The sequence below is a fragment of the Pocillopora damicornis genome, chromosome 9, assembly GCF_964200805.1.
Source record: "Pocillopora damicornis chromosome 9, jaPocDami1.2, whole genome shotgun sequence".
In the NCBI taxonomy this organism is placed as follows: Eukaryota; Metazoa; Cnidaria; class Anthozoa; order Scleractinia; family Pocilloporidae; genus Pocillopora; species Pocillopora damicornis.
The window spans coordinates 22,373,198-22,391,384 of NC_142678.1; the positions used below are offsets into that span (position 1 = coordinate 22,373,198).

The 18,187-nt window shown below is 38.1% G+C and overlaps 4 protein-coding genes and 1 long non-coding RNA gene across 6 annotated transcripts; 1 reads left to right on the forward strand and 4 right to left on the reverse strand.

Annotated features, from left to right (window-relative positions):
- Positions 1–209: 209 nt before the first annotated feature.
- On the reverse strand, positions 210–2,098 carry LOC149040751 (uncharacterized). Its single transcript, XM_089182792.1, has 2 exons — positions 1,284–2,098; positions 210–346 (listed from the first exon to the last, which is right to left on the reverse strand). Exon 1 carries the CDS (start codon positions 1,959–1,961, stop codon positions 1,287–1,289), a length of 675 nt encoding a protein of 224 aa, XP_089038918.1. The 5' UTR covers positions 1,962–2,098; the 3' UTR covers positions 210–346; positions 1,284–1,286.
- A 255-nt stretch (positions 2,099–2,353) lies between these two features.
- On the reverse strand, positions 2,354–3,426 carry LOC149040752 (uncharacterized). The gene is made up of 2 exons (XM_089182793.1): positions 3,096–3,426; positions 2,354–2,603 (listed from the first exon to the last, which is right to left on the reverse strand). The coding sequence occupies exons 1-2, from the start codon at positions 3,409–3,411 to the stop codon at positions 2,494–2,496; spliced, it is 426 nt and encodes a 141-aa protein (XP_089038919.1). The 5' UTR covers positions 3,412–3,426; the 3' UTR covers positions 2,354–2,493.
- A 1,110-nt stretch (positions 3,427–4,536) lies between these two features.
- Positions 4,537–6,590, reverse strand: LOC149040753 (uncharacterized). The gene is made up of 2 exons (XR_016179846.1): positions 6,386–6,590; positions 4,537–4,701 (listed from the first exon to the last, which is right to left on the reverse strand). It is a non-coding gene; the product is annotated as an uncharacterized LOC149040753 (long non-coding RNA).
- A 4,564-nt stretch (positions 6,591–11,154) lies between these two features.
- LOC149040754 (uncharacterized) lies at positions 11,155–14,182 on the forward strand. The gene is made up of 2 exons (XM_089181608.1): positions 11,155–11,340; positions 11,900–14,182. The coding sequence occupies exons 1-2, from the start codon at positions 11,155–11,157 to the stop codon at positions 12,356–12,358; spliced, it is 645 nt and encodes a 214-aa protein (XP_089037734.1). The 3' UTR covers positions 12,359–14,182.
- LOC149040755 (uncharacterized) lies at positions 12,374–17,446 on the reverse strand. 2 transcript variants are annotated; one of them, XM_089182796.1, is made up of 4 exons: positions 17,045–17,446; positions 15,190–15,294; positions 14,239–14,457; positions 12,374–13,564 (listed from the first exon to the last, which is right to left on the reverse strand). In XM_089182796.1, the coding sequence occupies exons 1-4, from the start codon at positions 17,375–17,377 to the stop codon at positions 13,334–13,336; spliced, it is 888 nt and encodes a 295-aa protein (XP_089038922.1). In that variant the 5' UTR covers positions 17,378–17,446; the 3' UTR covers positions 12,374–13,333. The 2 variants fall into 2 exon arrangements, with proteins under 2 accessions (XP_089038922.1, XP_089038923.1); XM_089182797.1 differs by having other exon boundaries at positions 12,374–14,147; positions 17,045–17,429.
- Between the last annotated feature and the right edge of the window lie 741 nt (positions 17,447–18,187).

Genomic DNA, 18,187 nt, shown 5'->3' on the forward strand with positions numbered 1-18,187 from the left:
GAAATATTACTCGAATCATGAATGTGAATATAATAAAATCATATATGTGAATTGCGGTTTTTAAGAAATGAAAATGAAAGCGACCTTCGCAGTAATGAACAAGTGGTGAAAAAAAATGGACTTCATGTCCCTGGACCCTTTCTGACTATAAGAACTAGCCAAGTAGTAGTCGCTAAAAATTTAAGACGGGATCTTTCGTTTGAAGGAGTTGTGCACTCGCTTGACCATAATAGTTGAGAGATCTAGACGGAGACCACTGTTTTTGTGATGAGGCCTTAAAAGTGAGCAACTAAAGGAGGTGAACCTTGCTTGATCCCAATGTACATGTACCCTAACAGTCACTTCCCTGAAACAGAAACAGAACAGGGTTATTATTGGTATAGGAGGCCCTGGAACGAGAACGCTAAACCGAATCATTGCGGTATTCATTCTCGTAACACCCTGTATCTCCATGAAGAGGAAAAAATCAAAGCTCGCGAGGATGTATCTTTGAACTAAGCGGCACGAGTTTAGCCAAGAGATTATAAAAAGGACTGTAAAATCATTTATGTGAACTGCAGTTGAAGAAACGAATATGGAAGCGATCTTCGCAGTCTGACGTACGGGATTTGAACCCATGACCCTTGCGATTCCGGTGCAGCGCTCTACCAACTGAGCTAACAATCCAAGAGGGTCTGAATGGGGGGGTCAAAATGTCGGTTGTCGGTTAAAATTTCATTACTTTGTCGGTTGTCGGTTAAGATTTTTGACCTTTGTCGGTTGTCGGTAAATCTCAGTTAATAATTAAAAATACACGTTAATTATTCGCATTTATTATGCAATTTGCCCAGTTTTAAGACTTTAAACTCTAGACGAAGTGTAATACTTGTAATAATTCATTATTTGTTTTCACTTAAACCTCGTTAACGCTGTTTTTTAATTTAGCAACGTGCTCATCTACCCCACTTTTGTTTGCAAATCTAGTATACCGATAAAATTCACCAAAGCTTTTATTATAGATGTGAATTTGTTTCCTGTCGACTACGGGGCATCGAAGTAAATCAAGAGAGGTAAATTCTACAAAGAATGAAACACCCACTCTAGCCCCTGGGATACCTGATTTTAATTTGTAAGCTACGGAAGTCTTTTTTCCGAGACGTCCACAAAAACTCACTACACTTATTATTCAACGGCTCTCGTGGCTTTTCTGTGAGGTTTCTTTTTTTTCTCTTTTTTTTTTGCCAAAAATTTGGTTGTCATACGTATCAATCTGCACCGTTAAATGGATTTTTAACTGTTAGTACCTCTTACATGTCGAGACGCACAAATGCACGAACAGCCCTGCCGGATCGGGTAACACACGCTCTGTTGACAACCTCTGGATGTTCTTCAAAATCTGATTCCTCGTCATCCGAATCTGTCTCATACTCATCGATTTGTACTTCTCTGTGATCCTCAAACACCTCAGTAACATCCCCTTCGTCCACAAATTGTATGCTGACAACGCGTTGTGCATTTGCTGACGATACAGTGTTTTCTTCAGGATATCGCCTCTCTTCAGACTCGTCGGTGTGGTGAACGGCGTAGACAGCTGGCGGCAAGGCCCCAGCCTTATCTTTTGTGGTCTCACTCCTAACCGTCCGTTGGCGTACTGGTCTGTAACTCTCTAGCCACTCTTTGATCTGTCCTTCCATCCCTGGTGTTATGTCCTCACTTGGCAAAGGTGTCATCGTAGCTATAGCAGAAAGGGGCATGGCGGATTGAGGTACCGGATAGTAGGATTTGTCATGCGTGTAGTACTTTGCTGCCCATCTAGATGTGCGCTTCAGAGATTCCTTGCAAATTGTTCCAAAATCCTGGGCATATGTAAGTACCGTAAATGTCCCGTGTTTCAGGTGCGAAACAGCTTGCAAATTTTCCACTACTGTTGTGAGCAACGTTTTGAGCAGCAGATCATCTACAAATTGGGGGTTAATGTCCATCACGTTCTTGTATAGCCTTTCTATGCCCTTTTTAAGCAAAGACACAGATACTTGCGTCTTCTGTGATACAGTTCACTGTGGACCATTGGTTGCAGACGTCTCGCTCAACTGGTAGCGTTCTTTCACCTTACATTTTAGCCCGGCAAATTCTTTATTTTAGCACGCAAAATGCGCCACAATGCCCATCAAAGTGATAATAATACAGTTTTTAGCCGGAATTTAAAAGAAACTATCTTTACATAGCGAACGCACCAAGTGAGCGTTTTTCGTTGTATAAACAAGGCAGTGTTTATAAACAAGGAATACCGCAGAATTTCCAAAGTAGCGAAATTTATGACTTTTGAAAATCAGGTAAACGAACTACAAGTGCTAATTCAGTCCTAACATCCTGAAACTTTTGAAGGTCTCCTTGTTGCCTTTCGTTTCTCTCGATGTCACCTCCTTCAGTCATGATCCTCTTTGCCAGATTTTCATCTTCTTTTGCTTCTTCTCGTGATTTCCGTTTCCTTCTCACTTTTGACTCGTCACCTTTCTACTCAGTGTCGTTCATTGACTTCTGCTTGCTTTTATCAGATGTAGCCGGCGCCTTCAGCAACACTACTGGCTTTCCGGTCCAGTTTGAGACCTCTTGGATAATGTGTACTAAAATATTAAATACCGTGTGTTTTAAGTTTTCTCTTTAGTAGGCTTTTGAGAAACTTACACAGTTCTTATCAGCAAATGCTCGTCAAGATGTATAAAACGTGCACATCGAGCGAAATCTCTCGTGCCTAGCTTCCCTCGAGGAGAGAATTGAATATTATTTGAACGTCTGGTTTTCAGAAACGAATAAATTTAAGGGCGTGTATAAATAAACGGGGTCTTTAATATGTTAAGCTACACTGTTGTTCATTCACCAATTAATCAGAAAGAAGCTTATAAACTGATTTACTCGCTACTTCTTTGTAGAGATTTTCCTTCTCAATTTTCGCATTCAAATGGACGGTGAAAAAGAAAAAAAAAACATTCCGCTCCACAAAACAACAAACAAAAAACGGTGGAACCAGAGTTTAACCACGTTAATATTTGAGCTTAATACTTAACTACAGAACTAAAGTGATTCATCAAACTCCGTTGCACGCGTTCCACACTTACCGTTGAGCTCACTGCTACTTTCATCCGATATTAAATTTGGAAGTTCAAGCTGCCATTGCCCATCCGTCACCACTGCAAAATTTTCACATTTGCCCGCAGGCGATTTCGCCAGGCGAAATAACTTTAACGAAAATCCGCCAATTCCATATTGATGTGCCTGCTCATTTAGTCCTAAAAACTCCGTAAGATGTTTTTTTAGTTCAGATACTCCTCTATGAGCTTCTTTGTCTACTGGGACCCTGCTTCGATGACGTTCGATGGCGACTTCTTCACCTTTTCGAAAAAAACTCACGATGACTTTAGCAATCCCAGTCATGACCCGATCGCATGAACAAACAACGAGCAATAAAAAGACAACAGCAGGGGGTCAGCATTAGATTCCATCCACCAAAACCACCTCGGTCGAGAGGGACTGAGATGGAATATTTAATGACTTGCAAAACATAACCGAAGATTCTCGGAAATCCGCAAGTGATGTAGCCGAACATCAAAAGCTGTAAATCCCATGATTCTTGAGGAACAAACAGAAACAGCATAGCGAGAATTTTAAGTCGCGAACCATTGATGGTAGACATGCAGATAATAAACTTATGGCGGAATTTGAAACAGGGTTGACCACGAAGTTTTCTTTCTTTAAAGCTGTCAACGGTTTCGGGAACACATATATATATATATTGATATAGCTCTTTAGTATTACAAAGCTTTGCTATCACTATTGTGCATTCTCACTAGTTTATCTAGTTCAAGTCCTCTGGCATGGCTTGGATGATACCATAATTGTGGAATCATTGGGGTTAATTTAATGCTTACACCTCCTTCCTCTGACAGAAGTCACAAAATACTGGGGGAAGATGCATGAGATATTTAAGGAGCAAAAGTTCGTTTTTTACTGGTGTGCCTTTCCTAATTTTGGGAAGGAAAGTGTTCAATTGCCAGCACGGCATAGATAGAACAGCTGGAGAGAAAAGGAAACGAAAAGATGCAGAAGAAGTACTGTATATAATAATTTCTTTTTATCCTCAACCTTTGTGTTTCTGTGAACTATGGCTTGTTAATTCGAAAGGTCAAATACTTGAATGGGTCATATAACATTGATCTCAGAATACTTTTATGACAAACGTGATAACAGTTCAATCTTGGCTAAATTGAAGATGGTTTAGAGTTAACAATTATAAAAACTTTTCACTAACTTATGCTGCTGACAAAGGAGAAAATATATGCAATTCTGCATTTTTTGCTTTCTATCAAGAAATCATATGTTTGCTCCTTACCACGCCATGATACTTCCGTTTTGTCACATTCAAAAAAATAACTTGAGAAATACACTGTCACTCATCTTACACTGTTATATTTACCTATTACAGAAGGCTGGAAACAAAGATTTTGTTTTCAAGAAAATAAGATTTCTTGTCCAAGACACAAGGAAGTTTGACTGCAAAGCACAGATAAAAATGCGACAAATTTTATTTTTTTCAGAGAACAAGGTAGTTCTACTCATGTATAAACAGAACAAATGCGATTTAATAAATCAGATATGCGGCATGACTCCTTTTCTTCCATCCCCACTCAAAACAAGCAAACACACCTATAGAGGTTCCAGTCTGGTCTGCAAATGAAAAGGAGGAAGGTGATCCTGCAAAATTAAGCATTAGGGTTCTTATTTATAACATATTGATTATTGTATACTGATATCTAGAAATTAAGGTTGCAAGTAGCAGCCAGCTGAGTTATAGTTTGAGTTTATCAAGTCCATTACTTTGTTAAATTTAGAGTAACCTTGTCTTGAGAGAGGAAAATCGAGAAGCTGTAATATACTTATCATCAGTTAGGGACCACAAAGAAAAATTTATTTATAGAGACTTTTGAAGGAGAGGGGTAAGACTTGTGACAAGCTGGCAGACATATAGATAAACTCTACTGCTAAATGGGTTACAATACAAAGTGCTCAGTATTTGGATCAGCTATGGCTCGACTTAAACTTTGCTTTAGCTTCAAGTTTAATCCTTTGTGGTTTCCTTTCTCTGTGTTTATTTTTCATGTTATGTACACAGAAGAACACAAAAATGACAAGGAATGCTTTTGAATATTAAGAGGCTGGAATAAGCAAGAAACCAAAACTGAATTTTAAACAGTACAAAGTTAATTTGATCTTCCAATGTTATTTAATTTTAACCATAAATAGAATTTGCTATTTAAATTTATCCCCTCCATTTTTCTGGATATTGTGAGCAAAAACAAACAATTATCACAAAATGCATGGTATACAATGGTTTGATTCACCAATGTGGCAAAGGCCTTTCACTGTCTATCGATAAAAAGGGAAATAGTTTGTAAAATGTAAGACATTCTGCATCTTGAGCGTATACTTATTCATCCATGTGAAATTAAAGGTTACTTGAAAGAAATGTGAAAGATTTATAGGATTTTCAGACCCTTGATAACAATTACTAATGTGCTGATTTGTTGTACTTAAAAGTTATGATTTTAGCAGAAATAGTGGAAGAAATTTCTGGACCTGGAATTTTGTTACAAATGCCTGTTTAAATCAGTTTAAGCCAGTTAAAAACTCTCCTGTTTCAAGATTACATGATTACCACACCAGAACCTTTTGTATTCTATATTGTGCACCATGTTATGATTATGGTTTCAATAATAAAAGGTGCTGACTCAAGAACTTTGCAAAATATCTCTACACAAAGAAATAGATTGTGGTTATGTACTCCAAATAGCAGGTCACATCAGTCTTCTGTAAGGAAGTAGCAGAAATTGCTATGGTGGTTTTGGTAGATGGAGAGAAACATCCACCGAAACCACTTTATTCTATGTGTTAAGAGTTATGATAATCATTATGAACGTTTGGTCGGTCAGCAATTGTGCACCATAAAAAATAATTAGCCAGAGCACTAACTGCTAATTAGTGGTATAAATCTTTTGTCTCCCTGAACATCTAACAGTGGTTATAGATAAAATTTAAAAAATATATTGTTGATGGTTTTGGTCAAAGTTTTGGTGGATGTTCCCCAATGGCATCCACCAAAACTACGTAACATCTGGGCACCTTTTAAATACGTGAAATATCTGCATAAAATTGCGTCACATGGGCTAAACTTCAGAATACCCCGCAACTCATTTCCGCCTCACTTACATGTGTCGGGAGGCTCTGAAGATTGAGGCATAACACAATAGACGCTATTCTTATTCAGTGACATGTAAATGAGTTGCGGGGTATTCTGAAGTTGCTCCGTAAAATGTTTTATAATACTACAATCGAACAATAAATTAATACTTACCATTTCTTGAGTAAAAAGTATTGACGCAATTTCCCAAACAAATGATACACTTAAGTCATCGGGATGAGTCGGCATGTTGTCGTAGCTTCGTAATTTTCATGTCATGAGTTGTCCATCATTCCATCTCAGTCCCTCTCGACCAAGGTGGTTTTGGTGGATGGAATCTAATGCTGACCACAGCAGGGCGTCTCGTCGGCTCGATTGTGATGCGCTGTTCTTGAAATGAGACAGCAGGGCGTCTTGTCAGCCCGATTACGAGCCGCTGTTCTAGAAATGAGCCCACGCTGCTCACCGAAAAGAAGGATCTCGTGGATTTAAAGTAATTTGAAGACAAGAAATTCTATAATTCGGCTAAATCTGGAATTAATGTGGTTACGTCGGATGATTTTTCAGGATTTTCTGAGCTAGAAATCATCAAAATGCTGTTCTTTCTGAATACAAACATCCCTATCACGTCTGACTATGTCGGTTGTCGGTTAGAATTTATTTGTCGCTAGTCGGTAATTTTTTCCCCGTTTCGTCGGTAGTCAGTAATTTTTTACGCCCTTTGTCGCTAGTCGGTTAACCCCATTCACACCCTCATCCAACTGCCAGTGTTCAAGATGGCTCCAAATAAACCTGTGAAACCTTTGAAATGGTTCCCAGTTGGCTTGTTAGCTCAGTTGGTAGAGCGCTGGTTATTAAGTTGGTTCCAAATAAACCCATGAAGTGGTGAATAAATGACTGTAAATATATGAAAATCATATATGTGAACTGCAGTCGAAGAAACGAATATAGAAGTGACCCTCGCAGTTGTGAACACTACTTAAGCAGTAGTGAAAATAGGGCCTGAAAAAGATTCAGGCATGTACAAGATTTGAACCTATGACCTCTGCGATACCGGTGCACTGCTCTACCAACTGAGCTAACAAGCCAACTGCCAGTGTTTCAGTTGGTTCCAAATAAACCTGTAAAATGGCTCCCAGTTGGCTCGATAGCTCAGTAGGTAGAGCGCTGCACCGGTATCGCAGAAATCATGGGTTCAAATTCCGTATATGTCTGAATTTGTTCTCTTTTTCTGACATTATTTTCACTACAGCTTAAGTGGTGTTCATAACTCAGCGAGAATCGCTTCCATATTAGATTATAACCTGTTGATAATATTTTGGATCAGCCTATTCCCTGGTGCATTGCTTGAAGGTGTTTTCTTTACCTTGGAAAGCGAGGCTTTTCCAGTCGCGGCTGATTTTTTAGGGTCGTGATCATAAAGCGTTAAACTCTGAGCAGAAATTTTCACTTTGGCCGAAGCGTACCGAGAATTTCATCAAGCTGGCACAATCTTCTAAACTCACCAACCACTGTTGTCTTCCGGAGACCTTTGACCAATACTGAGCCAAGAAAATGGCTAATGACATTTCCTTTTATTTCTGTTGTACCCTTTCATCGGTATCTTCTCTTTAAAAAGAAAGAAAAACATGGAGAACATGACATAATTACTTTTTATATATAAATATTTTTCTTTTCCTATGTCTTTTTCTTTTTGTATCCTTTTTAATTGTTTTCTATATTCCGATTATTTATTCAGTTTAATTACGATAATAATTATCTATATGATAATTATAATAATAATAATAATAATGATGATGATGATAATATTAGTGATTTTAGGTAGGCCCATACATGCTGTCCGCTATGTTCACTTGACCATAAACAGATAGAGGAGGGGTCTTTTTATTCGCCTTGTTAAAAACCGTGTACGTATCAACCATCAATTCCGCCATCTTGATAAGTGTTTTATTTAACTTGACAAATATGCTTCTGACTTATCCCAGGTAAAAATATACGGTGGGATCCCGCCAATCCCACCTGGGATCCCAGGTGTGTCCCGGGTGGGATCCCGCCTTTTTCAGGTGGGATCCCGGGTGGGATTATGGAACATCCCGCATGGGATCCCACCTGGGATTATGGAACATCCTGCGTGGGATCCCGGGTGGGATTATGGAACATTCCGCATGGGATCCCACCTGGGATTATGAAACATCCCGCATGGGATTCCCACCTGGGATTATGGAACATCCCGCATGGGATCCCAGCTGGGATTATGGAACATCCCGCATGGGATCCCACCTGGGATTATGGAACATCCCCCATGGGATCCCACCTGGGATTATGGAACATCCCCCATGGGATCCCACCAATTGAAGTTGGGATCGCCTTAAATTCCTAATAGCATCCCACCTGGGAAAGCACATCCCGGGCAGGATTAAACCTAGAATCCCACCGATCCCTCTTGGGATCCTGCCTCAAATTTCAGATAGTTTCCCACCTGGGAAATCATATCCCAGGCGGGATTGCATCTGGGATCCTGCCAATCCCAGTTTAGACCCTGAATAAAATTACAGAGGGCTTCCCACTTTCAGAAAAATCCTTTGAGGGATCCTGTTTATCACTGGAGACCACAGATTTATAAAATGTACCAGATAGGATATCTTATCAATTCCTTTTGTAACCTAATCCGTAAAATTAAGAGGATAAATATTTTCTAGGTGAGCTATAGACCCCATCAATCCACTGAGGGTCCAAAACTTTCCAACTAGCTATAGAACATACTGACACCTCCAATGGGATCCCATTGTCTTACCAAGCTGTTGATCATAAATGATTCAAACAGTACATGAATACACAGACTATATGTGATAAAGATCTCAATTTATTTGCAATAAACCAGCATGTGTTTGATATGTTTCAATAACAAATTTCTTAACCGAACATTGTTAAATAATAACAGCACAACTCAGCATATTGCTTTTTCTTCATCATTTAAGCAGACCATCTACAGTGTAATAAGGCTCCACGTTTAAAAAAATTGGCTGATGTGTATCAAAGAATAGAAGAAAGACAAAACCTCAATAATTCACGTTATCAAAATTTTGACAAAGGTACTGATTGAAAGTCTGCTCTCTCTTCAGTCGAATTGTTCAAAGCAAAGCAAGGTCAGAATGTTCCCAAATGTGACTAAAGTAATCTTGAAACCTTACTCATAGATTTATTTCATTGTAAAGTGTAAGCTTAGGAAACTGCAGCATGCAAGTGACTAATTCGATTCTCAGAATTATTTGAGTTTCAGTTGCGCTGAGCGTTAGGTAAGCTTAATCCAAGCCGTTATTTCTATTCTTTGATAAGATTTTGATCACGTAACGAATATGGCAATTTGTACTCACCACAAACTTCTAAAAATCCTAGCTTTAAATGGCCACTCGATCGTTGTTTGAACCAGTCGATATGTCAACTGTTAATTATCCCTTCTTTTAATTCCACGGCGCCAACGACTTTCTTTTCATTTAAAACACTCACGCTGTTCTCGTTTTCCCATTGAACCACAATAAAACTCATCTCTAGAAGTGTTATATTACGCAAAACAATTGAGAAAAGAAACAACTTCAAGCAAGAGCGGTTGACCGATGAAAAGTACATTCAAAGATGAGCGCCAAATGGAGTTTTCTTTGTTTCCGATCACGGGCATGATCACGTGGACCTTTTAGCAAAGAGAATCCGCTGGCTTGACCCATTGCAGTCTCAAGAGAAGCGCGCAACATTATGTGACCGGTTCTCCTCTCATGTTTTGATGATGACATAAATAATGATGTGAATTCACTCTATGTAGAAATAATCGACAAGAATCAAACAAGAATGCACAATTTGTGGCCGAAAGTTTTCGAGGAAAGAAAGACTCGAAACCCACTTGAGTTATGTTCACGGCGAAGGTGAGAAACAACAAAAGCCAATCACATTAGGAAGTATAAGAGATACCTAGATGATCCCAGTGTACTAGTACCCAAATCAACAAGGCTTGACCACAACAAGCGTTCAGCAACACGTTCCAACACAGCTAGCCATCTCGATTCCTCAGTCGGTCTTTCCATTTGCACGAGAGACAGAAGCAACTACATGCGATTACAGAGGTGCATTGGAATTCTCGTCTGCAAATGGTTTTGCACAGTCCGAAGCGTTCCCGAGCTCGGAAAGGGGTGGAGAGGACGAAGATACAAGGTTGTCATTTTATACTACAAGTAAAATTTTATACCAGACCTACAAGGTATAGAAAAATTTTGTTGATCGCTGACTCAGAGAAGAACAACAAGTAAACTTTAGAGCTGGTATTATTGAACTGTGACTTGTACTTTTCATTTGTATGTAAAGAAGGAATTGTATTTTGCACCAAAAATATAAAGAAGTAATATTTTTTAGGAGGTCCAGTGATTGGGACATTTAAGAAATTAAGTAATGAAAAGAAACTCGGTTTGTACTTCTCACTACTAACAAGGCTTGTTTTAAAAATATTTTCAGATCAGAGTTTCAAATAAAGCAAATTGAACAAGTCATTTAAAAGGTGTATTTTCTCAAAGGGAACAGTGACCACCTCTGTCTTGTCCGCATGCCAAATATTTGCGGAGTGTGTGGATGATCCATAAGTATTGGAACTCTTACAAAAATGTTTTGTAAGAATAAAAACAGCAAAACAATATTTTCGTGGGTGGGATAAAGAATCCCAGGTGGGATATGTAAATCCCGACCAGGATCCCGGGTAGAATACATACATGGTAAGTCCCATCCCGGGTGGGATGCAGGAATCCTGCATTAAATGCGGGATCCCAGGTGGGATCAAATTTTCATCCCAGGTGGGAAAGGTGGGATCCCACCACCTAGGGCGGGATCCCACCATTCCCACCTGGGATCCTGGGTGGGATTGCCGGGATCCTGCCAATATCCCGCCTGACATTTTACCTGGGATGGAGGAGGGAAAGCTGGTTAAGCCAAATGTACTGAACAAGCCGGTCCAAGATGCCTCAGATCTGATAAGAAGTAAACAAAAGAAACAAGAGTCGAGGGCTAGACGCGAATACGAACTGAGAACTATAATGAAAAAGATAACGACAATAGCAGAAACAAGGGGCTCCCACAAAGAGTATCATGTGGCAAATTTTGCAACTTTTGTTTCCAAAACTCTTACTTTTTCCCTCCAAAAAATGGATGAAGTTAATTTCAGACCAGCTCAGTACTGCATCAATAAAATATTTGAATGTATCAAGTCCTGTATTTGGGTGATTTCAAAATGGATGTAACAAAGTGGTTGAACCTCATGTCATGCAATTTTTGTCTGAAATCTTACTTGTGATTTCAAGTCAAACTCACGCTGCGCACCCATTTGATTTTGAAATCATGCATATGATTTCAGCCCAAATTGCACTCCACTCAGTTCAATTACCATTATTAATTTTTAGTTATTGAAAAATGTTATTAATGTTCAGAACAAATATATTGCATTTTTAACTAAGAGATGGGGAGACCATTCCTCTACCATATCTTTAAATATATGTTGCTTAAAGTTGTAAAAAATTACATTTTAAGATCACCCAAATAAGATAAGCAAGTCCTTTACAAGGGATGTTGAAATGAGAAAATCTTTTTTGTTCTGTTTAAGAGTATTTAACTGGCTATTTTTTCATACTGTCAATATTTCTTATATGCTTATAGGAAAGACATGCAGATCCTGCAACACCAAGCAATACAAAGACAGGAGAAGTTTTAAGGAGTGAAAGAGAAGAAGACCATGCCAGTGGTAAGATAAAGAGGAAGAAGGAGAAGAAAGAAAAGAAATCTAAAAAAGAAAAGAAACACAAAAAGAGGAGGCATGGTGAGGAAGAAAAGAAAAACAAGAAACACCACACTGAAGAAGCTGATAATGAGTATAAGAAATCTAAACATTCAAGGAAAAGAACACATGATCATGATAAAGTTAATCAAAATAATTCTAAGCGTGAGAGACATGATTCATCCTCGTCAGGTAGTGATTCATGTGATAAAAGAGACAGATATTCCAGGAGACGACATGATTCATCAGATGGAGACATATCAAGGACAACTGCTGCAAGGCACAGAGACAGAGGAGAAGAAAGGCCAGGACGACGTAGACAAAGGCATGACACTGAGTAAAACATATCCTTCTGATTTATCTACCAAGCTTTTATTAGGCTCAATAGGCTAATTTATTATTAGGCTAGCTAATCAATTTAGTATCATCTACAGCATCAAGAAAAACTGCACTAAAACACCCTTTAATCCTTATACCAGTAAACAGGGTTCAAAATAATTTTTCAGCTTCTAGCATGAATTTCTAAGCTTTTGGCAAGGCTCAATTTTTTTCTTCCTGGCTGTCAATATAGTATACTTTAAATTGCTGAAATAATTTCAGTATCAGGATCTTTATTTTGATCAACATGTTTTGTTGTGGCAAATCCTAATCTAACAAAGGGTAGTGAACACCTCAATCTTTTGGTGGTTGTTCAAGCGTGAAATATACAACTTGGTCAGGACAAACTCTCTTGCTTCTCCATTCACAGCTGTGGGAAATCCGCACTGTCAAGCATTGGCTTTAATTTGAACGTATGAGAAGACTTTACAAACTACATTAAACAGGATTTGGCAGAAAATAAACCTTGATAAAAGGTAGTATGTACATGCAGAAACATAAAAACGGTAATGTGACGGTGTGCACACAAGCTTGCATGTTACATGTTTGAACAAATAGGTAGAAAGCTGAATACTGTAAACAAAACTACTATCTGTAGCACGCTTTAAATTTCGAAAGTTAAACCCTGACCAGAACATATTTTCTCCCTACTGTTCTCTAAACCTTTTTTTATGTTTAAGAATCAAGAATTTCTTCGGTTGGTGATCATTTTCTTCATTCTCATGACCCTTAAGTTTGTTTTAGGGGTGATACTGATAAGAGATATTAGTTGCTAATCACTCTTTAAGGGTTAAAGGGTTAATGTGTGATACAGAGGTGATATGGAAGAGACAAATCAGATGCTAGTCACGCAAGGGTCAAAGAGTTGACTGACCAGGATGTTTTCTGTCATCAACATTGTTCAATCAGGATCCCCCAGACAACCATGACAGTTTTTGTTAAATAACTAAATTTGCTTTTTCTGATCTCCAAACAACTGGAAAAGATTCACTTTTATAAAAGTGATCGCCTGGTTTTAATCCTCCACTGTAATAAGGTTCCCATGGTCTTTCCGCAAATGTTGCATCTTCTCCTAGCCAGCGCATGACAACCACTTTCCTTCCATCTGGGTCTGTGCTCTGCTTTGCACCATGTAGGATTCGAAAGTGGAATGCTAAGCAATCTCCAGGCTGTCAAGTAATGTTAAGTATACAAAGTTAAAATTAAAACTTTGGTAGACTAGGGTGTTTTTAAAAAAGCAACTCATGGCTAGAGATGACTAAGCTAAAGGATGTTTTTTTGGGACCAAGATAGACAATTTTTCTAAAGGAAACTTGTTTTTTAATTTTTAGGTTAGTAAATGTTAAGAATCTAGTTTATTAATTAGTTGCAAGTTAAAAAAGGAATTACTAAGCTGGCATTTTGATAACAGTATTTCTTACACATATTATATTATTTTACATGCAAACATGAATTATGCTCATCGTGCATGCAGGTGCAAGATTATCATTATCAAACAAAAGGTTACAAATTGAAGGGTCACTCAGCTTGAGCGCACACTTAATCTACCTTTCTAGCTCATGAAAAGTTTAGCATCTGAATCATTATGTAGTCTCACCTTTCACTTAGCTGTCATGTGTTAGGTTCACCACATGAAACAATTCTTACAACACTTTATTCTGAAAATTTTTCAGTACACATGTATATTAAGTGACCTAAAACAAGTTTGATTTTTACTTCCCTTAGCTCCAGATTTATTAAGGTGCCATACCCCTTAAAAATATAAAATAAAATTACAAATCAAACTACCTGAAAATCACTTTTTCTTTGAGTTTATACAATTCAAAAAAACTGCAATAATAACCTTAAGGTCCCAGGAAAGCAAGTTGTATGCATCTGGATGGCTGTCAATATCAGGGATGTCTTCAAAAACCTTTTCATTATATGTCTTTGTGTATTTGTAATTCTGTAAGGATGCAAACTTCTTAGGTTTAAACCATTTTCCCCACTTGTGGGATCCACCAATGTAAGTCAAATTTGATGATTTTGATACAGGAGTAACGGGAATCCAAAAAGAACAGTTCTGTTCAGAAAAAATAACAAAAGAAGAACCTTTCTTTATGGAAAGAGTAGGTACTTTACGAGATCTATGAATTTTAAGGACATGATAATTGAACCAAAGCAAGAGGAAAGAAAAGAAAATAATTTTTCACAGAAAAAAGTGATAAAACATGGCATGTTTCATCATTTGTGTTATTTCATACAGACACAGGATAGGTGGGAACAAAGACATGCCCAACTCATTCTGAGGTTACAAGCAGAGTGGAAATAGACATTTATCAGTAATTCTGTCCATCTGAAACTGTTCACTAAACTTCCTGCATAGGCCTTAATAATTTCCAACTCATTCAATTAATATTTGTTGGGAAACTTTGTAGGGATTTTTCCCATTATGTCATTACTGTGTTAGCAATAAGATCAATGTGATCACCTATTTTTACCCATTTTAAAATTATTATCTACCTACTAGGCATTTCACTACAGCAAGACCTTGTTTAGTTTCAAGGTGTGTTCCATGATAGGCCAAAGAACGAGAATTTTTTAAGGTGACCCCCTTTTCCATAAAAAGAGAGACTTAAGACCTTGGCAATCCTATCCAAGACCTGTAATTGTTGTAAAATTTCCCCCTTCCTTCATTTCACCATGCAAGCTTTTTCCTCCAATTCCTTTGCATCTCACAGTAAATACCCTCTCAATCTGGCATTCTTATCATGTGTCCATAGACTATCCAAGCTATCCATTCATTCAGTTTTACCTTCCACCCGTCCATTGGGAAATAAGACTGGTCATGATGCCATGGAGTGGTGGAAGTTGTTCCAGGATCTTTTGTGAAAACATGCTCATGATAAAATACAGTGAACTGCAAGAAAGGTGTTTTATCAAAAGTGAGAACAGATCACAAATTTGAGATTAAAAATTTTCTCTAGTACAATTCATAATTAATCAATAAAAGTAGAAGAGAGACATGGTTGTCTGTGTCAGTGGTAATAAGTTTCCATTTAATAAGTATATTCCTACTTGATGTGTATCTGTTCAGTAACAGAAAACAGAGAGCAAAATGTGGTAAGAAAAACCCCACCCCACCCCACTGCAATTCTACCCCCAGTTTGCCCCCATTAAGAAAAGTTAACCTCATAAAATAATCTAAAATCACCTCAACCTTTCCTAGTTTATTACCATTAACCCTTCCATTCCTACAATTTCATTTGTAATTCTCCATCCAACAAGCTCACCTCATAAAATAACATAAGTTCAACCCAACCTTAAGCAGTTTGTCCCAAAATTCTATTATACCCTCAGAAGCCCCTCCTTCCCTCCCCCCACCACCCCTATCACTTAAAAATTTTGAGTAATGCACACATCAATTAGAAGCTTCTTATCTCCATCCCCTCAAACCATTGGCATTTAATTGTTGCCTGTGCCTGAAGGGGTTGGGGATTTGAACCTTGCTTCGGTGGGGTGGGGTAATTGAAGTGGAAATGTCAAGTCTTTCCAGCTTAATACACATGTTTTAATGGAAGAGTTTAAAGGTCAGGAGTCTGCTCCATGCATTATTCAAATATGCTTCATTTAATGATCCACATTGCTGTAGATGGCGTTTCAAATCCTTATGCCATGTGTGTATGGAAATGTTTTAGTCTCCTATCAACTGCTAAAAAAGACAAGTCCAATACCACTTTGGTATCACTGTAAACACAGACGTGGATAATACTTCGGTTGTTGCTTCGAGATAACAATATAATTAAAATAAATTTTAGTTTCACGAGGAAACTTTTAAAAGACATGTTTAACAAATAGATTCTAAGTTGCCGTGCATCTGTTCAGTAATAGATCACAGATGACGTCAAAATGTGGTAAGAACAAAAAAGTGGCACACGAGGTGCAGCTGAGTGTGTCACCGATGTGCTATATAATATATAAATATTATATTATATAAATAATATATATTATATTATATTTTATATAATAAAGAATTCAAATATACGGAAAAAGTTTTAATGATGACGTCATCTATACGTCTGTCCTCCAATAGATCATAAGTGAGAACCAATCAGAATGCGTGCATAACTGAGCTTATTATATAATTATCTATGACTCATGGGCATCATCAGTTTAACGTGCAGAACTGTTGACTTTGTTTTTAAAAGTTACATGCAAAAACATAAGTTTAAAGTTGAAATTAGTACCGTTGTAATAGTTAAAGTTCGGTACAAGAACACAACAGTGACAACAGTTCAACCAAAACAACAATACCTACTGAATCCAATTACACATTCTAAACCTGTGAATTAAACACGTCGCCATCATTCTTGCGAACTGAAGCCTGATCCTCAAAAATATACGACTAGAACCGCTCAACCGGAGCAACCAATGTATGGCAAGATTTCCGCACAGCCCCATTGTGCATACATTTCATGGATAAGGAAAACAATGGCGTAAACATTGGAAAGCTTTTAATTTGTAACTACGGCTACGTTCTAAAAGAGTATACAATTGTGCTTGAAATCTTACCACAAGCGGCCGGGCCAGACGGAAAAATTAAATTCAGTTAGGATACAAGCCACCTTGTATCCTAAGTAAATTTGTAATAACTTGCGCGTGACCCTTACCTGTGCATCCATTAACTTTCCCGCTATTTCAGCGGCTGGTGATTCAAACACAAACTCCTTAAACTCTGGAATTTGTTGCCAGTTCAATAAATCATTAAAATAGTACGTCTCTGAGTTTTCACTTTTGAGCCACTCGCTTAATTTTCCAGGATTCGCCAAGTTCCTCTCGATGCCTTTCGTCAACCTTTTGATCCATTCTCCGAAAACACCTCGAATGCAGATAACACCCTGATCCTGAAATGTTCTCACTTGTTCTGCAGTGACAATATTCCGAGAAAATTGACAGAAATATTCCCTAGCAGGAGAGAGGAGACGAAAGCGATTTCGCCACATGCTTAGGTGGTTACTGTTGACCTCCTCAGCCACGAAAGCGTACTCTATCAAGAAGTCTGGGTACTAAGACCACACTGTTCGTGATTAGTAATTAATGTTGGCATGAAACAGTTAATGAACAACATCTCTGAGGGTAAAGCTCTGGAAATTGCATATCTAAGTACCATCGCGGTCTCAATATCTCAATAAGGTTGAATGAAATATTACTCGAATCATGAATGTGAATATAATAAAATCATATATGTGAATTGCGGTTTTTAAGAAATGAAAATGAAAGCGACCTTCGCAGTGATGAACAAGTGGTGAGAAAAAAATGGACTTCATGTCCCTGGACCCTTTCTGACTATAAGAACTAGCCAAGTAGTAGTTGCAAAAAATTTAAGACGGAATCTTTCGTTTGAAGGAGCTGTGCACTCGCTTGACCATAATAGTTGAGAGATCGAGACGGAGACCACTGTTTTTGTGACGAGGCCTTAAAAGTGAGCAACTAAAGGAGGTGAACCTTGCTTGATCTCAATGTACATGTACCCTAACAGTCACCTCCCTGAAACAGAAACAGAACAGGGCTCTTATTGGTATAGGAGGCCCTGGAACGAGGACGCTAAACCGAACCATTGCGGTATTCATTCTCGTAACACCCTGTATCTCCATGAAGAGAAAAAAATCAAACCTTGCGAGGATGTATCTTTAAACTAAGCGGCACGAGTTCAGCCAAGAGATTATAAAACGACTGTAAACTCATATATGTGAACTGCGGTTGAAGAAACGAATATGGAAGCGATCTTCGCAGTCTGACGTACGGGATTTGAA

What these genes read in the sequence shown, in the direction of transcription:
- LOC149040751 (XM_089182792.1), bottom strand. Translation starts at nt 1,961, where the DNA reads ATGGACATTAACCCCCAATTTGTAGATGATCTGCTGCTCAAAACGTTG.
- LOC149040752 (XM_089182793.1), bottom strand. Translation starts at nt 3,411, where the DNA reads ATGACTGGGATTGCTAAAGTCATCGTGAGTTTTTTTCGAAAAGGTGAA. An exon ending in AAGTAGCAGTGAGCTCAACG is followed by an intron (nt 2,604 to 3,095) that starts GTAAGTGTGGAA and finishes TTAATATTTTAG; the next exon opens with TACACATTATCCAAGAGGTC.
- LOC149040754 (XM_089181608.1), top strand. Translation starts at nt 11,155, where the DNA reads ATGGAGGAGGGAAAGCTGGTTAAGCCAAATGTACTGAACAAGCCGGTC. An exon ending in CCCACAAAGAGTATCATGTG is followed by an intron (nt 11,341 to 11,899) that starts GCAAATTTTGCA and finishes ATATGCTTATAG; the next exon opens with GAAAGACATGCAGATCCTGC.
- LOC149040755 (XM_089182796.1), bottom strand. Translation starts at nt 17,377, where the DNA reads ATGTGGCGAAATCGCTTTCGTCTCCTCTCTCCTGCTAGGGAATATTTC. An exon ending in GAAAGTTAATGGATGCACAG is followed by an intron (nt 15,295 to 17,044) that starts GTAAGGGTCACG and finishes CCTTTCTTGCAG; the next exon opens with TTCACTGTATTTTATCATGA. An exon ending in TGCTTTCCTGGGACCTTAAG is followed by an intron (nt 13,565 to 14,238) that starts GTTATTATTGCA and finishes ATTACTTGACAG; the next exon opens with CCTGGAGATTGCTTAGCATT.